This window comes from Xenopus tropicalis, chromosome 7, assembly GCF_000004195.4.
Source record: "Xenopus tropicalis strain Nigerian chromosome 7, UCB_Xtro_10.0, whole genome shotgun sequence".
Taxonomy (NCBI): domain Eukaryota; kingdom Metazoa; phylum Chordata; class Amphibia; order Anura; family Pipidae; genus Xenopus; species Xenopus tropicalis.
This window is the reverse complement of record NC_030683.2, coordinates 14,230,274-14,249,770: the sequence shown is the minus strand read 5'-3', so window position 1 is coordinate 14,249,770 and position 19,497 is coordinate 14,230,274. Positions and strand designations below refer to the sequence as shown.

Below are 19,497 nucleotides of genomic sequence, written 5' to 3'. Positions count from 1 at the left end.
CAGTATTTTAAAGATTTCCTCTGCCTACGAGATACTAAAATAATGTATTTTACCAATTTTAAAATGGCTACCACCCCAGTCGAACATGTATCTTATAACCTTGACATCTAGTAACTGTGGGATCAGGGTTTTACTGGGAGATGCAGGGCCCACCAGGGCTGCCGCCCCGGGGTCCCCACACCCCCCAAGGGCCCCGCTGGCTGCATCCCCACCATGCCCCCCAACCATCCCCACCATGCCCCTCCCGACATCCTCCCCTCAACGTACTTAAGAGAAAAGCCTCAGGGGAGGACAACTGTGGCCAGGGGAGGGGTAACAGGGATCAGGTTTGGGCTGTCGGGGCCACCGGGTTTTTTTCCGGTATCCCGGCAGCCCAGTTCAACCCTGAGTGGGACAGTGATAATCCCAATGTCTTCCAATCTTTACTTCATGTAATACAGTAAAGGTCCCCATACATGGGCCGATTCTAGCTGCCGATATCGGCCCCTTAGATCGAATCGGCGGCTTATTGCCCTGTGTATGGGCACTAATGATGGGCCAGATATCGATCGGGCAGGTTAGAAAATTAGTTGCATTGGGGACCACATCGGCTCGTTGATGCAGTCCCCAAGCCGACGGACGCCTTTACCCATCGTTCTAATTCGATCGTTTGGCCCCAGAGCCAAACAACCGAATTAGCCTGATATCAACAGATATCAACAGAAGATCCACTCGCTTGGCTACCTCGCCATACTAACACTGTCCTAAACCTTTCATGATTATCCCCCTAAGATTTTCATCATATACATAATCTCTAACTATCCCAGATTGTAGCCTCTACAGTTATTTGCTCCATTGACTCCATCTGTGTGAAAACGGAAATGGTCAAAATAATCTGTGGTCTCATAGATGATTATTGTATATTAAAGGAAAATTGAATTGAAATACCTGGGAATACAGAAGGATTTCCCTGTTTAAATCTCGAATGTAAATCTACTTAAATCCGCTCAGAAATAGATAGGTGTGAATTTAACAGCTATAGTGTGGTTTCTTTTATGGCCAGCAGATTAAATTCCTCCTTTTACTGGGGTTTATACAGTATGACCTACTTCACAACTGCATTTTTAGTGTGCTACCCAAATTTTTTTTTTATTTATTTGTTTTGGTTTCTTCTATAAATCCTGTAAAATTCTGGCAAAATCTATATCCATGTATTGGATCCCTTATCCGGAAACTCGTTATCCAGAAAGCTCCGAATTACGGAAAGCCTGTCTCCCATAGACTCCATTTTAATTAAATAATTCAGAATTTGTAGTAATAAAACAGTACCTGTACTTGATCTCAACTAAGATATAATTACCCCTTATTGGGGGCAGAACAGCCCTATTGGGTTTATTTCATGGTTAAATTATTCCCTTTTCTCTGTAATAATAAAACAGTACCTGTACTTGATCCCAACTAAGATATAATTACCCCTTATTGGGGGCAGAACAGCCCTATTGGGTTTATTTAATGGTTAAATGATTCCCTTTTCTCTGTAATAATAAAACAGTACCTGTACTTGATCCCAACTAAGATATAATTACCCCTTATTGGGGCAGAACAGTCCTATTGGGTTTATTTAATGGTTAAATGATTCCCTTTTCTCTGTAATAATAAAACAGTATCTGTACTTGATCCCAACTAAGATATAATTACCCCTTGTTGGATGCAAAACAATCCTATTGGGTTTAATGAATGTTTTATTGATTTTTTTACTAGACTTCTGGTATGGAGATCCAAATTACGGAAAGACCCCTTATCCGGAATACCTTTGGTCCTGAGAATTCTGGATAATGGGTCCTATACCTGTATTACCTGTATATTACATTAGTACCAGTCCATAAACCCAATTTCTTTCTCAGTCGTATACAGAGGAATCAACATCTACCATGAGATATATAATTTATGCAACATTTTCCATTTACGTCCTTTCACTCAGCCTCGGAAATGGTAAATTAGATTCTCAAAACACATTCACAGATAACTGAAAGAGATAATGAGATATCCGTTTATGGGTGATTCTCTCTGTCTCCGGGGGTATTCATAGGTGAACCTGCGAGAAGATGGGATAAATGTGACCCTTGCCTTGGCGCCTAGGGGATCCTTAACTAAAGAACAACCATAAAACACATTTGGAGTAGGGAAACAATGAGACATTTTATACAGTTGGATAATGTTTAAAAATGCATATTGCCTTAAGGAACATTTTCTTTTCATTTGTGAGCTTTAATTTGTTTACCAAAAGCTGGCACGGTGGCTTCCATTGTCTAGAACGTATTCCTAAATGTAAGAAAAGTTTCAGTACATTCTTTGGAAACTGCAAAAAAACTCATGTTTTATTAACACAGGGCGACGTGGCGCTGATGGATACCAGGTAATTATGACCATCTCAAAGTGCTGAAGCCTCCAAACAGCTATTCAGCGGCAATCTATTAGCAGGGGGTGTAATTGAACTGTTAGTGCTACAATCAACCTTACTCATAATGTTTCAGAATTATGTACTATGCTGATATCCTAAGAGCCTAAAGTGGGAGAGGGCACTATGCTCTAAACGAGCATGACAGTGTTCTTATAAATGCCCAATTATTAATGCATTTTCTTTTCTGCCGTATTAATGCCAATAAAGTGGGTTTTTAATCCTGTTGTTAAGCGAGCGCATGTAATTTGTAGCTTTTGAACCAGCCAGAAAACAAAAGATTACCAAAGTGCCGACATATACTGGTACGGTTTGCTTAGATCAAGCTGCTTTCAAAATTAACAGCTAAACACAAGTGCAAATTACTTTTTTTGCCTATAATGAAATAAGATGTTGGGTTAGAATAATAAAAAAAAAACAAAAAAACCCATAGTTTATTGTTAATATGGGATTTATTATCTAATGCACTCCTGGGAAAAATATTTATTGGCGGCTGGAAACAATATTTAATTTTGAGAAGTATTGTTGGAAAGTAATTTACTTAATATTTTGTAGAGTTGTAATTTTGGATTGAGGATCGAGTTTTAAATTAGTAGGGTGACAGAGTCTACGTCCTTTGTAGTTATATATCTGTAAGGAGATGAAATGAAGGATTTATTACATTAATGTAAATAGTTAAAGATATGGGCAGGGCTAGCCAGAAGGTGGTGCCAAATGCACCGGAAATGCATTAGCTGTGCACGTCCTCTTTTGGTTTGATACCATCTTCGGACAGACAGACGCCAGTTAAACCAAGTTAAAGGTGAGCCACCCAAACCTACTTGATCCCAACTAAGATATAGTTACCCCTTATTGGGGCAGAACAGCCCTATTGGGTTTATTTAATGGTTAAATGATTCCCTTTTCTCTGTAATAATAAAACAGTACCTGTACTTGATCCCAACTAAGATATAATTACCCCTTATTGGGGCAGAACAGCCCTATTGGGTTTATTTCATGGTTAAATGATTCCCTTTTCTCTGTAATAATAAAACAGTACCTGTACTTGATCCCAACTAAGATATAATTACCCCTTATTGGGGGCAGAACAGCCCTATTGGGTTTATTTAATGGTTAAATGATTCTCTTTTCTCTGTAATAATAAAACAGTACCTGTAGTTGATCCCAACTAAGATATAATTACTCCTTAGAGGGGGCAGAACAATCGTATTGGGTTTAAAAAAGGGTTAAATTATTTTTTAGTTGGCGAGTTATGGTAATCCAAATAACAGAAAGACCTTGTATCCAAAAAACCTTTGGTTCTGAGCGTCAGAAGAGTTATGTCAAAATGAAGAAGGTGCAGAAGTTGAATTTGGACCTTCTAAACCAGTGATCCCCAACCAGTGACTCAGGGGCAACATGTTGCTCCCCAACCCCTTGGATGTTGCTCTCAGTGCCCCCAAACCAGGGAGTTATTTTTGAATTCCTGACTTGGGGGCACGTTTTGGTTGAATAAAAACAAGATTTCCTACCAAATAAAGCCCCTGTAAGCTGATAGGGTGCATAGAGGCACCTAATAGCCAATCACAGCCCTTATTTGGCTCCTCCATGAACTTTTATGGTGCTTCTGTTGCTTTCCGAATCTTTTTACATTTGACTAAAGAATATTTTCTTTTAACATCAATATTGCCCTCCCAGTCTTCTCTGGAGTGCATAGTTGCATTCATGGATGTAAGGGAACCCTAAAATTACTATCTGCATCCATAGCCACAACTGACCAACAGAACCAGTCACTAATGCCATTAGTGATGGCCTCTCCAAAAATGACATTATTCCTTCCCAAATGCTTTGTGCTACAACTCGCATTATCCAACAATCCAGAGCAAATATGAAAACGCATCATCCTTGCAGTAAAGGGATTTTTTAGATGTTGCTTGTTTTCTTGTTTTTTCATTTAGAATTGGACAGCAATAAAATAAACATACACAATGGATACAACAACAAGAGGTCCTTTGTGCTGACCCATTATCAATATATATATATATGGGACATTAAGCTATTCTGTGCATTAAGCTACCAAGCAATGCATAAGCAATGCAATATACTTCAAGCTGGCCAACTATGTCACAGTCACCCCCAGTCTGGCCAGTCCTACCCTCACTTTTATCTGATTCATTACAAAGTCCAATGCTTCATTATACATTTAACAAAGGGACGGAGTTTTACCTGCAACTTGCTTGCTTTCAAGGTTAAACTCCCCCTAATGATATGAATGATGAATAATTTATATGTTTCTATAAAAAGATAATAATAATAGTTTACACTGAGTAATAACTGGTCCTACTGCTATTGATATATAGAAACATATAGCTCGCTTTAGGTAACTGAAGGTTAGCAATGAGTTTAATGCATTCCTACCCACCCTTTTTCTTTGTATCGCTGCTTTAATGATGTAAAATAGCCATTGTATTCAGTGCATGTCTTAATGGATCCAATGCAGTCTACTATTTATTTTATTCTGTATATTAATGAAAACCTATAATACTTAAAGGCATACTGTCATGGGAAAACATTAACATCAGTTAATAGAGTTTCTCCAGCAGAATCCTGCATTGTAATCTGTTTTTCCCATGGGGCTAGACATATTCTTCATTTCCCAGGGTACCACAGCCATGTGACCTGTGCTCTGATAAACTTCAGTCACACTTTACTGCTGCGCTGCAAGTTGGAGTGATATCCCCCCCCCCCTCCCAGCAGCCGATCAGCAGAACAATGGGAAGGGAGCAAGATAGCAGCTCCCAGTAGGTATCAGAATAGCACTCAATAGTAAGAAATCCAAGTCCGGCTTGGGACTCCTCCAGTTACATGGGAGTAGGAGAAACAATAGGTTAGCTGGAAGCAGTTCTAATGTGTAGCGCTGGCTCCTTCTGAAAGCTCAGACTCAGGCACACTTTGCTGCTGCGCTGCAAGTTGGAGTGATATCCCCCCCCCTCCCCCCCAGCAGCCGATCAGCAGAACAATGGGAAGGGAGCAAGATAGCAGCTCCCAGTAGGTATCAGAATAGCACTCAATAGTAAGAAATCCAAGTCCGGCTTGGGACTGCTCCAGTTACATGGGAGTAGGAGAAACAATAGGTTAGCTGAAAGCAGTTCTAATGTGTAGCGCTGGCTCCTTCTGAAAGCTCAGACTCAGGCACACTTTACTGCTGCGCTGCAAGTTGGAGTGATATCCCGCCCCCTTCCCCCCAGCAGCCGATCAGCAGAACAATGGGAAGGGAGCAAGATAGCAGCTCCCAGTAGGTATCAGAATAGCACTCAATAGTAAGAAATCCAAGTCCGGCTTGGGACTTCTCCAGTTACATGGGAGTAGGAGAAACAATAGGTTAGCTGAAAGCAGTTCTAATGTGTAGCGCTGGCTCCTTCTGAAAGCTCAGACTCAGGCACACTTTACTGCTGCGCTGCAAGTTGGAGTGATATCCCCCCCCGCCCCTCCCAGCAGCCGATCAGCAGAACAATGGGAAGGGAGCAAGATAGCAGCTCCCAGTAGGTATCAGAATAGCACTCAATAGTAAGAAATCCAAGTCCGGCTTGGGACTCCAGTTACATGGGAGTAGGAGAAACAATAGGTTAGCTGAAAGCAGTTCTAATGTGTAGCGCTGGCTGAAAGCTCAGACTCAGGCACAATGCACTGAGATGGCGCCTACACACCAATATTACAGCTACAAATACATTTGTTGGTTCAAGAATAACATTTTAATCGGTAGAGTGAATTATTTGCTATGTAACAGTATCTATCCATCTATCTATCTATCTATCTATCTATCTATCTATCTATCTATCTATCTATCTATCATCTATCATCTATCTATCTATCTATCTATCTATCCATTTGCCTTCTTCTAAAACCGTTTATCATATGACATTTCCATTTCCCGATTATGTGAAGCGATAACATTTATTTCAACGTTGACTTTATAACAATTTTCAAAATTTCCTCGCAATTAAGAGCTCTCTCAAAATGCAAAAGACATGAAACGCAAACTGCCGTCCCCGGTGAGTTTGTCTCGGAGAAAAAAGGTTTGGAACAAACTTGTTGAAGTGCTAATACGATCACTTTCATTCAAGGGCACTCGAGATGGCAGACTTTCTTGGCAAAGTCACTCAAATGGCATCTGTCTGAGCAGCAATGCTATTTCCAGAGATAATATTTATCTTCATGAGAATACGGGTGCGACCCCACCTTAGAACAAAACCGTCCTACGCAGATTGATAGGGTCTATTTAATAGCGGTGTTGGATTGGAAACTAACCATTGCGCGGTGTGTTTGATAAAAATGTTGATGTCTACAAAGGAGGAAAAAAAGTATTTGCAATTGTTATATATATATATTTCTACTAAAAAAGTAATACTCAAAACAATTTGTGCGGGAAATAATTCAAGTTGGCATAGGCTGAGTTGAGTAGCACTCTAACCTCTGTGGAATATTAAAGAATACACATTGAAACCAATAAACTACTGGAAAAATGCAATTGTTTTCCGGTGCTTTTTTTTATTATTATTTTGATAGACTCAATATCTTGCGAGGTACAGTAAATAAGACACAGGAGAAAATAGATAACACACATTCATTAAATCACGAGTTCGAATCCCTAATGGGAAACATTCGAATTGGATACGATCATTTCTGAAGATTGCAAATATCATGAAAATGGCTACGCAAAAATCGTATTAGTCACGATAATATCCCTCACCCCCAGCAGCCAATAAGCAGAACAAGGGAGCAAGATAGCAGCTCCCAGTAGGTATCAGAATAGCACTCAATAGTAAGAAATCCAAGTCCGGCTTGGGACTCCTCCAGTTACATGGGAGTAGGAGAAACAATAGGTTAGCTGAAAGCAGTTCTAATGTGTAGCGCTGGCTGAAAGCTCAGACTTAGGCACACTTTACTGCTGCGCTGCAAGTTGGAGTGATATCCCCCCCCTCCCAGCAGCCGATCAGCAGAACAATGGGAAGGGAGCAAGATAGCAGCTCCCAGTAGGTATCAGAATAGCACTCAATAGTAAGAAATCCAAGTCCGGCTTGGGACTCCCCCAGTTACATGGGAGTAGGAGAGACAATAGGTTAGCTGAAAGCAGTTCTAATGTGTAGCGCTGGCTCCTTCTGAAAGCTCAGACTCAGGCACACTTTACTGCTGCGCTGCAAGTTGGAGTGATATCCCCCCCCTCCCAGCAGCCGATCAGCAGAACAATGGGAAGGGAGCAAGATAGCAGCTCCCAGTAGGTATCAGAATAGCACTCAATAGTAAGAAATCCAAGTCCGGCTTGGGACTCCCCCAGTTACAGGGGAGTAGGAGAAACAATAGGTTAGCTGAAAGCAGTTCTAATGTGTAGCGCTGGCTGAAAGCTCAGACTCAGGCACAATGCACTGAGATGGCGCCTACACACCAATATTACAGCTACAAATACATTTGATGGTTCAAGAATAAAATGATAAATGGCAGAGGGAATTATATGCTGTGTAAACAATTTAAAAAAATGTTTCTTAGAATAATAAAGAGAAGAGATAAAAAAGAATTCAATTAAATGTATATACTTATTTATTACAAGTTATACTGACCAAAATATTTGCAGGCAAGGATTATACTAAGCTTAGAATAAAATTACATACTCTAAATAATAATAAAATGATATACAGGAGTATTAAGTTCCACTGTGTCCTTGAACAGCTTTCACTTCATTAATTCAGAGAAAAGTAAATTGTATTTAAGCATCTGGGTTCCAAGCAGATACCAACCCATTAAACTACTTTACTAACAGGGTCTTTATCCACTTTACCGCCTTTCTATATCTCTGTTCCATAAAGGACAGGCTGAAGCTCATGGGTATAAAAATGGGTATCAAAATTGATGTACCTATGAGCTATAAAACCTGTAATGGATCATTCTGCCTAGCGAGGCAGTTCCTGGATGGATATACTAAACGTTGCCTTTTACAGAACCTTCAGTAGAACTTGACTTGCTTTACTGCAGTGAGGGGAGATTTCAGCCTGAGAACTATCCTAACCCAATACTCTCACTTACGGCTGTGAGATTCATGTTTGCACTATGATGTATTACAGGTATGGGACCAGTTATGCGGAAACCCATTATCCAGAAAGTTCCGAATGACAAAAAGGCCATCCTCCATAGACTCCATTATAAGCAAATAATTTTGATTTTTGAAAATGATTTCCTTTTTTTCTGTAATAATAAAACAGTACCTGTACTTGATCCCAACTAAGATATAATTACCCCTTATTGGGGCAGAACAGCCCTATTGGGTTTATTTAATGGTTAAATGATTCACTTTTCTCTGTAATAATAAAACAGTACCTGTACTTGATCCCAACTAAGATATAATTACCCCTTATTGGGGGCAGAACAGCCCTATTGGGTTTATTTAATGGTTAAATGATTTCCTTTTCTCTGTAATAATAAAACAGTACCTGTACTTGATCCCAACTAAGATATAATTACCCCTTATTGGGGGCAGAACAGTCCTATTGGGTTTATTTAATGGTTAAATGATTCCCTTTTCTCTGTAATAATAAAACAGTACCTGTACTTGATCCCAACTAAGATATAATTACCCCTTATTGGGGGCAGAACAGTCCTATTGGGTTTATTTAATGGTTAAATGATTCCCTTTTCTCTGTAATAATAAAACAGTACCTGTACTTGATCCCAACTAAGATATAATTACCCCTTATTGGGGCAGAACAGCCCTATTGGGTTTATTTCATGGTTAAATGATTCCCTTTTCTCTGTAATAATAAAACAGTACCTGTACTTGATCCCAACTAAGATATAATTACCCCTTATTGGGGCAGAACAGTCCTATTGGGTTTATTTAATGGTTAAATGATTCCCTTTTCTCTGTAATAATAAAACAGTACCTGTACTTGATCCCAACTAAGATATAATTACCCCTTATTGGGGGCAGAACAGCCCTATTGGGTTTATTTAATGGTTAAATGATTCCCTTTTCTCTGTAATAATAAAACAGTACCTGTACTTGATCCCAACTAAGATATAATTACCCCTTATTGGGGGCAGAACAGCCCTATTGGGTTTATTTAATGGTTAAATGATTCCCTTTTCTCTGTAATAATAAAACAGTACCTGTACTTGATCCCAACTAAGATATAATTACCCCTTATTGGGGCAGAACAGCCCTATTGGGTTTATTTCATGGTTAAATGATTCCCTTTTCTCTGTAATAATAAAACAGTACCTGTACTTGATCCCAACTAAGATATAATTACCCCTTATTGGGGGCAGAACAGCCCTATTGGGTTTATTTAATGGTTAAATGATTCCCTTTTCTCTGTAATAATAAAACAGTACCTGTACTTGATCCCAACTAAGATATAATTACCCCTTATTGGGGGCAGAACAGCCCTATTGGGTTTATTTAATGTTTAAATGATTTTAGCAGAGTTAAGGTATGGGGATCTAAATTACAGAAAAACCCTTATCTGGAAAATCCCAGATCCCGAGCATTCTGGATAACAGGTCCCATACCTGTACAGTAAATAAGCCCCTTGATGTGTGTGGGCTTCTTCTTCTATACACAAGAACGGCTTCACATTGCATTAAGTTATTCATTTTTATCCACCCATTACTCTTCCGCTGCAAATAAATATTGTGCCGTTTCCCCAAGGTGCTTTATGGCGATGATCGATTTAGAAATAAATATTAGCTATAGAGATGGAATGTCCTAACTGCTTCCCATAATGCATTTGTCGCCCTCTTAAAACAGAGGGAAGTGAGGGGAATGATTAATGATTCTAATGTTCCAGCAACGCCCGTTTGTCAGCCCTGTATGTGGGACCGGCTCCCCCACGCTCATAGCTTTGTGCCGGCACATTCTCAGTATCGCAGCATTTTATTGTCTCACTTTTTGGCAGAGGAACCCATTGTCATGCCTTTGTGTCATCTCCGGGCATTAATCAGAGGCTCTGACACAAGGTTGTGATACAGTTTGTGCCATTTGGGTTCCCTTAGTTACCTTGAGACTAAATCATCCTGCTTAGGAAATGCCACGGTCCCCTTGCATAATAAAACAAGGTGATTTCTCTGCCCAATAATTTTGAGTTCATTCCAGCAGCAGGTACCTGACCGAGTGCAATTAAACTGGTAAATCATACGGTATATAAAATAGAAGTGTTTTAAATCCAGCAGTAAGGGAAGTAGTATTGTGCAGCTGAATGTATACACATGCAGTATAATGTGTAAAGGAACAGTAACACCAAAAAAATCTAAAAAAATAACGTACTGTTGCCCTGCAGGGGTAAAAGCTGTGTGTTTGCTTCAGAAACCCAACAATAGTTTATATAAACAAAGCTGCTGTGTAGCCGTGGGGGTAGCTATTTGAATTAAACCAGGGCTAAATAGCACAGGATACATAGCAGATAATGGGTAAGCTCAGTAAAACACCATTGTATTCTACAGAGCTTTTGTGTCATCTGCTACATAACCTGTGTCATTTAGCCCCATTTAAGTGTGGATAGCTACCCCCATGGCTACACAGCAGCCCCTAGCCCATTACTGGATACTTGTGGCTTCTTCAGGCAATAGAGTTGAGGGGGAGGGACACAACTTTAAAACAACTTTAAAACATAACGTACATATTGTTACCATCAGTGTATCACTCCCTCTATTCTATTTATCTTTTTATTTTTGGATTCTTGCAAGCTAAATTCGGCAACAGTGCTGTGTGGGAGGGGGTACCTGAATGTCTGTGATTGGTTCATACACATGTCCTTCCGCACATGCGCCAATCAAGGGCTATGGGGCCGGCTACATGCAGATAAGGCTCAGTGCAGAGGGAGCAGTTGGAACGGTTCAATTTTTTCCCCCTAGAATTGCAACTCCCCTAATCTGTGCTGAGATACTGGCCTACCCCCAGTTCTGGGGCCTTAAGTTGTGGGTCACCCACAGGCTCTCCTTAGGGTTGCCACATTTTTCTGTGACTAATACCGGCCTCTGGTTGAGGGGCAGAGTCAGACTGGGGGGTGCAGGGCCCACCAGGGCTTCCGCCCCAGGGGCCCCGCAACCCCCAAGGTGCCCCCAACTTGCCCCCCTAACCCCCCGCAGGTGCCCCCTCCTGAAGTCCTCCCCTGAGCACCCATAAGTGAAACGCGTCAGGGGAGGACACCGGCGGCTGGGGGAGCAGCACCAGGCATCGGGTCTTGCCCGCCAGGGCCCACCAGGTTTTTACCGGTGTCCCAGTGGGCCAGTCCAACCCCAATGAGGGATATGCAATTTTCAGATAAATTCGTATTGTTTCTAAATTATAGAACATTTTGGAATGTTTTCGGTAAATTCCCACGAAAAAAAAACAAAGAATACAAACATTTCGGAATTCGTTAACCCTTTGGTTCCGCTTTCTTCGGGACTATATTTTCTCCAGGTTTGATCTGTCGAGTAACATTGAGTCCTAGGGAAGGCTTCAAAGCCAGAAACGTTTTTGTGGCGTTTATGAACTTTTTGGGCCGAAAATTTCACGACCTTCGGAACGCAATTGCGATATTTTCGTACGAACGATAAAATCATTGTCATTTTAGAACTACAGAAATGATCGTGGTTACATCGAATTTATACCATTTCAAGGCCAGAAAAAAAACGAATTATAGTAAACGTGCCCCTATGTGCCTGTGTGTCTGTCTATATACAGTAGCATTCATTCTAGTCAGGGTCCTGTAGATTTAGCAATGCAAGACGTTTTTACTAAGCCTTCTTGCTTTTACTTAAATGGCAACAAAATGATCATTCTGGCCTTTTGTCCGATTCTATCAGCACAATATTATTTAAGAACCTTTAAAAGCTTCCGTGCTTAGAGAGTTCAGTAAAGAGCAATGCTGGGAGCCTGATGAGCTTTCCCATATCTCAAACAATAAACACTGAATCCCTTCGACTCTATGTTTTCCCTCCTGTTGCATATTAAAGGGGAAGTTAACCCTCAAATAATGTATCATTTGCAAAACAGAACACTGCAAATAACTGCTTTTTCTTTAAGTTTCTTCCTAACATAACGGATGTACGGTTGTTGGCAGGCAAGTGGTTAAAGCTATTGCTTCTCCAACCGTTTTCGATGTTTTATTTTACAGGGCACGCCTGCGAGTAAAGTCCGATACAAGGTCGACGTGGTTCAGTTCCCATACAGCGCCAGCATATTTGATGTTGAAGAAAATACCGGTCGGGTATTAACCAGGGTGAACCTCAATGAAGAGCCCAGTACCATTTTTAGGGTAAATATAAAAATAATCCCATGTGACTTATGGTTATTATAGGCTTACTGTGGGGCCTATGCCTTGTGTTACATTAGGGGAGTTCAAATGTTTGGGACGAACAGTAGTCGCCCGCCCTCAGCCTGCCTTCAGCCTGCAGCCTCCCAATCCCACAATTCCCTGCTGCACACGTGATGTCAATAAGGAAAGGAACATCCCAGTGCAATGCATTGTGGGGTATGTAGTTCCTGCATGCTGTCTGTAAGCTGTGGAGAAGTCAATACAATTAGTAACATCAGTGTTTTAGTCCCTCCTCCCCTGCCAGGATTTCAAATGATGCAGAAAGAGAAGAACTGTTTTGCAGCTGGATTTCAGCATATAAAAATGGTATTTATTCCTACTTTTTGAAGGAACAGATTACAGGTATAGGGATATTAGGGGTTTCTGGGCTGTGTGGGACTCGTTAACAAATTTTGGAAGTCAGAGTTCCCCTTTAAAGGGGCGGGCATTTGTGCTCCTGCACTTGTGTCTGGGGTCTTTAAAAATAACCCCCCTACATTATCACTGTTTTTGGCCATAGCCATAGGAATAAAGAAGGAAAGGAAGATCTTTGATGTTTATCGAATGATCATTATTTTGCTCTAAACAATAACAATTATTATCATTATTTCTAATAGCTGGGGGTAATTGCCTATGATGATGGAGATCCAGTAAAATCCAACAGCACGACAGTCATAATTACAGTTTTGCAGCCATCTGTTATTCCTCGTTTCACGCAAGACGAATACAGGTAAGATGTGTTTCCCCTCCATTAAGCTGAAGGACTATTTGCTCTGGGTACCGGGTATGGGAGTATGAGAAGCGTAGGCGCGCAAAGGAATTAGCGATGAGCGAATCTGTCCCGTTTCACTTCGGTGAAAATCACTAAATGGAATCGGAGTTTGGCTAAAGGAAATGAGTTATGTTTTGCAGACTCGGGATCCATTAGATCCCACTCTGGCAGAGTCACTGGGGCTCATTTATAAACACTGGGCAAATTTGCCTCTGGGCAGCAACCCATAGCAACCAATCATCAGTAGCAAAATACATCTGTGATAAGTAGTTAAGGTGGATTTGTTAATTTGATATCACTGTGTTAATGTAACAAGCTGTTTAGTTGCAAAAGTGATACAGATGCAGTGTTCTTGTTGTTTAGAACTGAAATTAATTCCTTGTGATTCTGTAGTGATATTAGACTTGCGGGGAAATATAATAAGGGGTACATCAACAACTCAGCCTGCAGCCTTGTGCCTTTATATGGGCACAGAACCCCTCAGTGACTGCTAATATCCTTATCATTTACAGTAGGGGGTACATTATCCCTTATAATACATGAGTGATACTCAGAGTTCCCTGTATAACTCAGCCTGCAGCCTTGTGCCTTTATATGGGCACAGAACCCCTCAGTGACTGCTAATATCCTTATCATTTACAGTAGGGGGTACATTATCCCTTATAATACATGAGTGATACTCAGAGTTCCCTGTATAACTCAGCCTGCAGCCTTGTGCCTTTATATGGGCACAGAACCCCTCAGTGACTGCTAATATCCTTATCATTTACAGTAGGGGGTACATTATCCCTTATAATACATGAGTGATACTCAGAGTTCCCTGTATAACTCAGCCTGCAGCCTTGTGCCTTTATATGGGCACAGACCCCCTCAGTGACTGCTAATATCCTTATCATTTACAGTAGGGGGTACATTATCCCTTATAATACATGAGTGATACTCAGAGTTCCCTGTATAACTCAGCCTGCAGCCTTGTGCCTTTATATGGGCACAGAACCCCTCAGTGACTGCTAATATCCTTATCATTTACAGTAGGGGGTACATTATCCCTTATAATACATGAGTGATACTCAGAGTTCCCTGTATAACTCAGCCTGCAGCCTTGTGCCTTTATATGGGCACAGAACCCCTCAGTGACTGCTAATATCCTTATCATTTACAGTAGGGGGTACATTATCCCTTGTAATACATGAGTGATACTCAGAGTTCCCTGTATAACTCAGCCTGCAGCCTGATGATTGGCTGAAAGTGAATGGCACAGGTCAGACACTTGCACAGAATCCTGGGAAACAGGATTTGTTTTATTTCTAAGTGAAGAATAAAGATATCGCAACATTTCCCCAAGTCTGTCGCTTTGGAAATGATTCCGTTTGTGCAGTATTTAAGCCCAATGCACTTATCTCCTGCATTAGAGGAGGGAAATACGTGTGGCTTCTTGATGCCAAACAAAGCTGCTGAATCAGACTCGCTCCTGGGCTGTAGCAGAGGGGTAAGGAGAGTCTGGCGCTCTAAATTAACAGGTTTATTTAATGGTTAAATGATTCCCTTTTCTCTGTAATAATAAAACAGTACCTGTACTTGATCCCAACTAAGATATAATTACCCCTTATTGGGGGCAGAACAGCCCTATTGGGTTTATTTCATGGTTAAATGATTCCCTTTTCTCTGTAATAATAAAACAGTACCTGTACTTGATCCCAACTAAGATATACTGTAAATAATCCTAAGCATTCTTGATAAGGGGTCCCATATCTGTACTATACAGGTATGGGACCTGTTTTCCAGAATGCCTGGGACCTGGAGTTTTCTGAATTAGGGATCTTGCCGTAATTTGGATCTCTATATCTATATCTCTATATATCTTACATCTCCTAAAAAGTAATTTAAGCATTAAAGGGCACCTATCACCCTAAATTTGCCCCCCAACCAGAGGTACAAGGTAATAGAGCCTCCAAAGGCACAAGGCACTGTTTTATTAATAGAGAGAAAAAGGAACATGGAGTCTATGAGAGACGCGCTTCCTGTAATTCAGAGCTTTCCGGATAATGGATCCCATACCTTGTGGTTGTATCTATACATATTCCTGCTTTGCTTTTGAGCTGGTTCTGAGGGTGCCCTGCTCCCTTGTGCATTAACATGACATACAGCGTCTCGGCCGGCCGGCGTGACCTTGGGACGTGCGCGCTGTTGGGTACCACCTCCTCTCTGCCAGATTAATTATTGAAACTGTCATTCCGTGTTCTGTGTGTTATTAATGAAAATACTAATTTGAAGATGCCTGGCTAATAAATGATGCAGAGCCAATGACCATGTAGCGCTACACATGAAACAATGTCAGGTTAATCAGGATTTTATTTCTTTTTCTGCTTCATATTCTGTTCAAATAATTGTAATGTCTCCTCATAGGAAACATTGGGTAAATAGCCGCTGGTAATTAGACTCCGCTTGGGTATTATTAATTAGTGCCTATACATGCCTGGGATACGGTTGTACAAACAAACCCCTCCTATAACTAATTCAAGTTTTGGGTCCCAAGCTCCTATCCCCTATATTAAACTCTTAAAGACCTGAGTGAGGCTTCTGCTAAAAAGCCTATATACTGTATAATCAGCTCATATGTAAAACCCTGCTGCATCTAAATAAACCATTTTCATATCAATATACTTTATTAGTAGTATGTGCCATTGGGTAATCCTAAATAGAAAACTGCCATTTTAAGAATTAAGGGCCGCCTCCTGGGATCATAGGATTCACAGTGCACACAAACAAGCCAAGGCACACATACATGCTAGGCCCCATCAGCCAATGAATGGGCCTTTTGCTCCCACACTACTTCCTGTTACAGTCAGAGCTGCATCACTTCCTGTCAGCTGATCTCTGAGGGAGCACACAGCCCATCACAAAATGGCTGCTCAAGGGAAAGGATGTAAAAGGGCCCAGCTTTTTTTCCTTACTCCAAATGTATTAAAGTCAATGGGCGTTTTCTTGTGGCGACTTTTTTTCCTTGACGACTGTTTTATCTCAGCAATTTTTTTTTTTAGCTGTGAATTTTTGCAGTAGTTTTGCAAAAACATTACATAAACACACATAGAGGCAATTATCAGTAAATGATCAGCATTGTCTATTGTAGAAGCCACGACAAGTAGCTGCTACTAGTAGCTCCATGTGTCTTCACCCTAAATGATACCAGGCTGGAAGCTATCCAGAGCAGGTTTTAGTGTAGAGCAGTGAGGACATCTGGCCTGACGTTCCACCATCACTGGTGCCAATTGGTGGAATAAAGCCTAGATTAAAACTTTGCCTTGCAGCATTGGGGGCCTGAGTTCAATCCCAGTCAGGGCACTACCTGCAAGGAACTTGTATGTTCTCCCCTTGTCTCTGAGGTAAATTGGCTGCTGTCTAAATTGTCCATAGTGTGTGTGAATGTGATAGAGACCTTAGATTGTAAGCTCACTGGGGCAGGGACTGATGGGAATGTGATAGGTGCCTAAGAGTGTAAGCTCCACTGGAGCAGGGACTGATGGGAATGTGATAGAGACCTTAGATTGTAAGCTCCACTGGGACAGGGACTGATGGGAATGTGATAGGGACCTTAGACTGTAAGCTCACTGGGGCAGGGACTGATGGGAATGGGATAGGGACCTTAGATTGTAAGCTCACTGGGGCAGGGACTGATGGGAATGTGATAGGGACCTTAGACTGTAAGCTCCACTGGGGCAGGGACTGATGGGAATGTGATAGGGACCTTAGACTGTAAGCTCCACTGGGGCAGGGACTGATGGGAATGTGATAGGGACCTTAGACTGTAAGCTCCACTGGGGCAGGGACTGATGGGAATGGGATAGGGACCTTAGATTGTAAGCTCACTGGGGCAGGGACTGATGGGAATGGGATAGGGATGTTAGATTGTAAGCTCACTGGGGCAGGGACTGATGGGAATGGGATAGGGACCTTAGATTGTAAGCTCACTGGGGCAGGGACTGATGGGAATGTGATAGGGACCTTAGATTGTAAGCTCACTGGGGCAGGGACTGATGGGAATGGGATAGGGATGTTAGATTGTAAGCTCACTGGGGCAGGGACTGATTTGAATGATGAATTACCTCAGTAAAGTGCTTTAGAAATACTGTATGTATTCAATGCAGTGGAGATTTTCTTTCTCATACATTAAGGAGGGGTGGAAACACTTTTTCTTACAAATCACTATAAATGCTTTTTTTTTTAAAAAAACCCCAAACAAATTCCTTGTAGAAGAAGATGATACACAGCTTGGCAAGGATGTTTGTTATCTATCTTGCAGCCACTGTAGCTCTGTATTTTCTGCTTTCCTTGCCACGTGTATTTGCTTTCCCCTTCCCTTCATTAACTTCATGTCATTTTTGCCCTGTTGCTTTGCTTCAGTTTAGAAACTATTATCCTCAAATGAGACCGTTTTTAGACCAGTAGAACATCATTATCAGTTTCACTCTAGTCCTCCTGGGGGGCTTTGTTGAGTCTGGTTCTCAAAAAAGAAAAATAACAAATATCAGGGAGTTAATGTGTACTTAATAAAGGCACTCACATCTGAAGCCTGAATTCAGGAATTGAATTTAGTATATATATTCTTTTCATAATAAAATCGTTTTGGATTTGCTTTGTCTTGATGCTGTGGCGCAGTGCCATCTGCTGTATTTCAATGCAATTTTAGGATACAAAGTCTTCCTCAGCTGAATAGTATAGATACAGTATATATTGTGTGTGTGTGTATATATTACACAAATGCCCTTAATATCAAATACAATATTTGTTTATCAATGGTGCTTCCTAATGTCATCAGTTGTAATAAATAATAATAATAATAATTTAATGCTTAGTCATGTGATTTCTGTAACATGGCTTATTGATTATAAAAAATGTACCCCTTATATGTAGAAAATATTAAAAGTCACCTCAGAGTTCCATGTCTTGCATAGAAAAGGACTGTGCCTTTGGCCTTGTGTGTTTAAATATTCATGGAACTCTTAGGTGACAAATAATATCCTTATATGTTGCAACAGGGGGTACATTATTTACTGTATAAAGAGGTAGTAGCAGGGTGGTACTGCAGTCAGGGGCCTGAAGATAGAAAAGTGTGATTCATGGGTGGTGTAGTGGGTGGGGTTTGGGTGGATCCTGGGTGGAGTTTTGATATACCTGGGGAGTAGCTGGGACAGATCAGGGGTGTGGATGTACATTTTTTCATTGGGCCTCATTTTACTTGTTGGGAGGGACCTTCACCCAGAGGGTGAAGCAAAGATACATTTTTTATAAAGATGAATAAAGCAAATTTCATGGTGATCCTGCCCTGGGGAACCAGTGTGGTCTGTCCCCTTCCGGCACAGTCTCCTAAGGTGCCACAGTCCCACACTGTGATCCAGATAAACCTGCTCAGTTCAGTCCCCCCCCAAAGAGCTCCTTAGTTCCCCCCACCCAGGCAGTGCTACCTGCCCCAGAGTACCTCTCCCTTTGGAATGGCAGTTGCTCCCACTCAGCAGGCACTCAGGAAACACCTGTTCTTACACAGGGGACACACACTGACTTACACCGAGGTAAAGGCCTCCACCAGCAACTAAACAGAATTCTCCAATAGTATGGCTTGACCGTGACGCTATTTCCCAAGCAGAGCACTCCCCAACCCTTTGCAGTGTAACTCACAGTTTAGACAGCACTGAAGTAAATCAGGAAAGCGCTGAGGGACTGTGGAGCTAGCCAGGGCCTATTTCCCTCCAGTGCACGAGGAGTTAACTGCTCAGGTTACTGGGCGGGAAAAAGAATCACTGCTCACCCCCCTCCCCTTTGCCTGCCAGCTCACACAGCAGCGTCTCACCTCCCCTGCAGCACGGAGCGGCATCTCCCTCCCCCCCTCCCTGTTTAAGCGCTTCTAGCTAGTGAACCATAGGCCCGTAATTTTGCTTAATTCACATGTTTATGTTTCCTTTCCTATCTGATTCTTCAAAAAAAAA

The 19,497-nt window shown here is 41.4% G+C and overlaps 1 protein-coding gene across 2 annotated transcripts in view; it reads left to right on the top strand.

Annotated features, from left to right (window-relative positions):
- Positions 1-19,497, top strand: part of pcdh15 (protocadherin-related 15) — a 709,890-nt gene that overhangs the window by 540,655 nt on the left and 149,738 nt on the right. For both annotated transcript variants that reach the window (XM_031905917.1, XM_031905916.1), the window contains exons 23-24: positions 12,565-12,705; positions 13,362-13,474. In XM_031905917.1, coding sequence (XP_031761777.1) covers positions 12,565-12,705; positions 13,362-13,474 — 254 coding nt within the window. The remainder of the gene's footprint in view (positions 1-12,564; positions 12,706-13,361; positions 13,475-19,497) is intronic.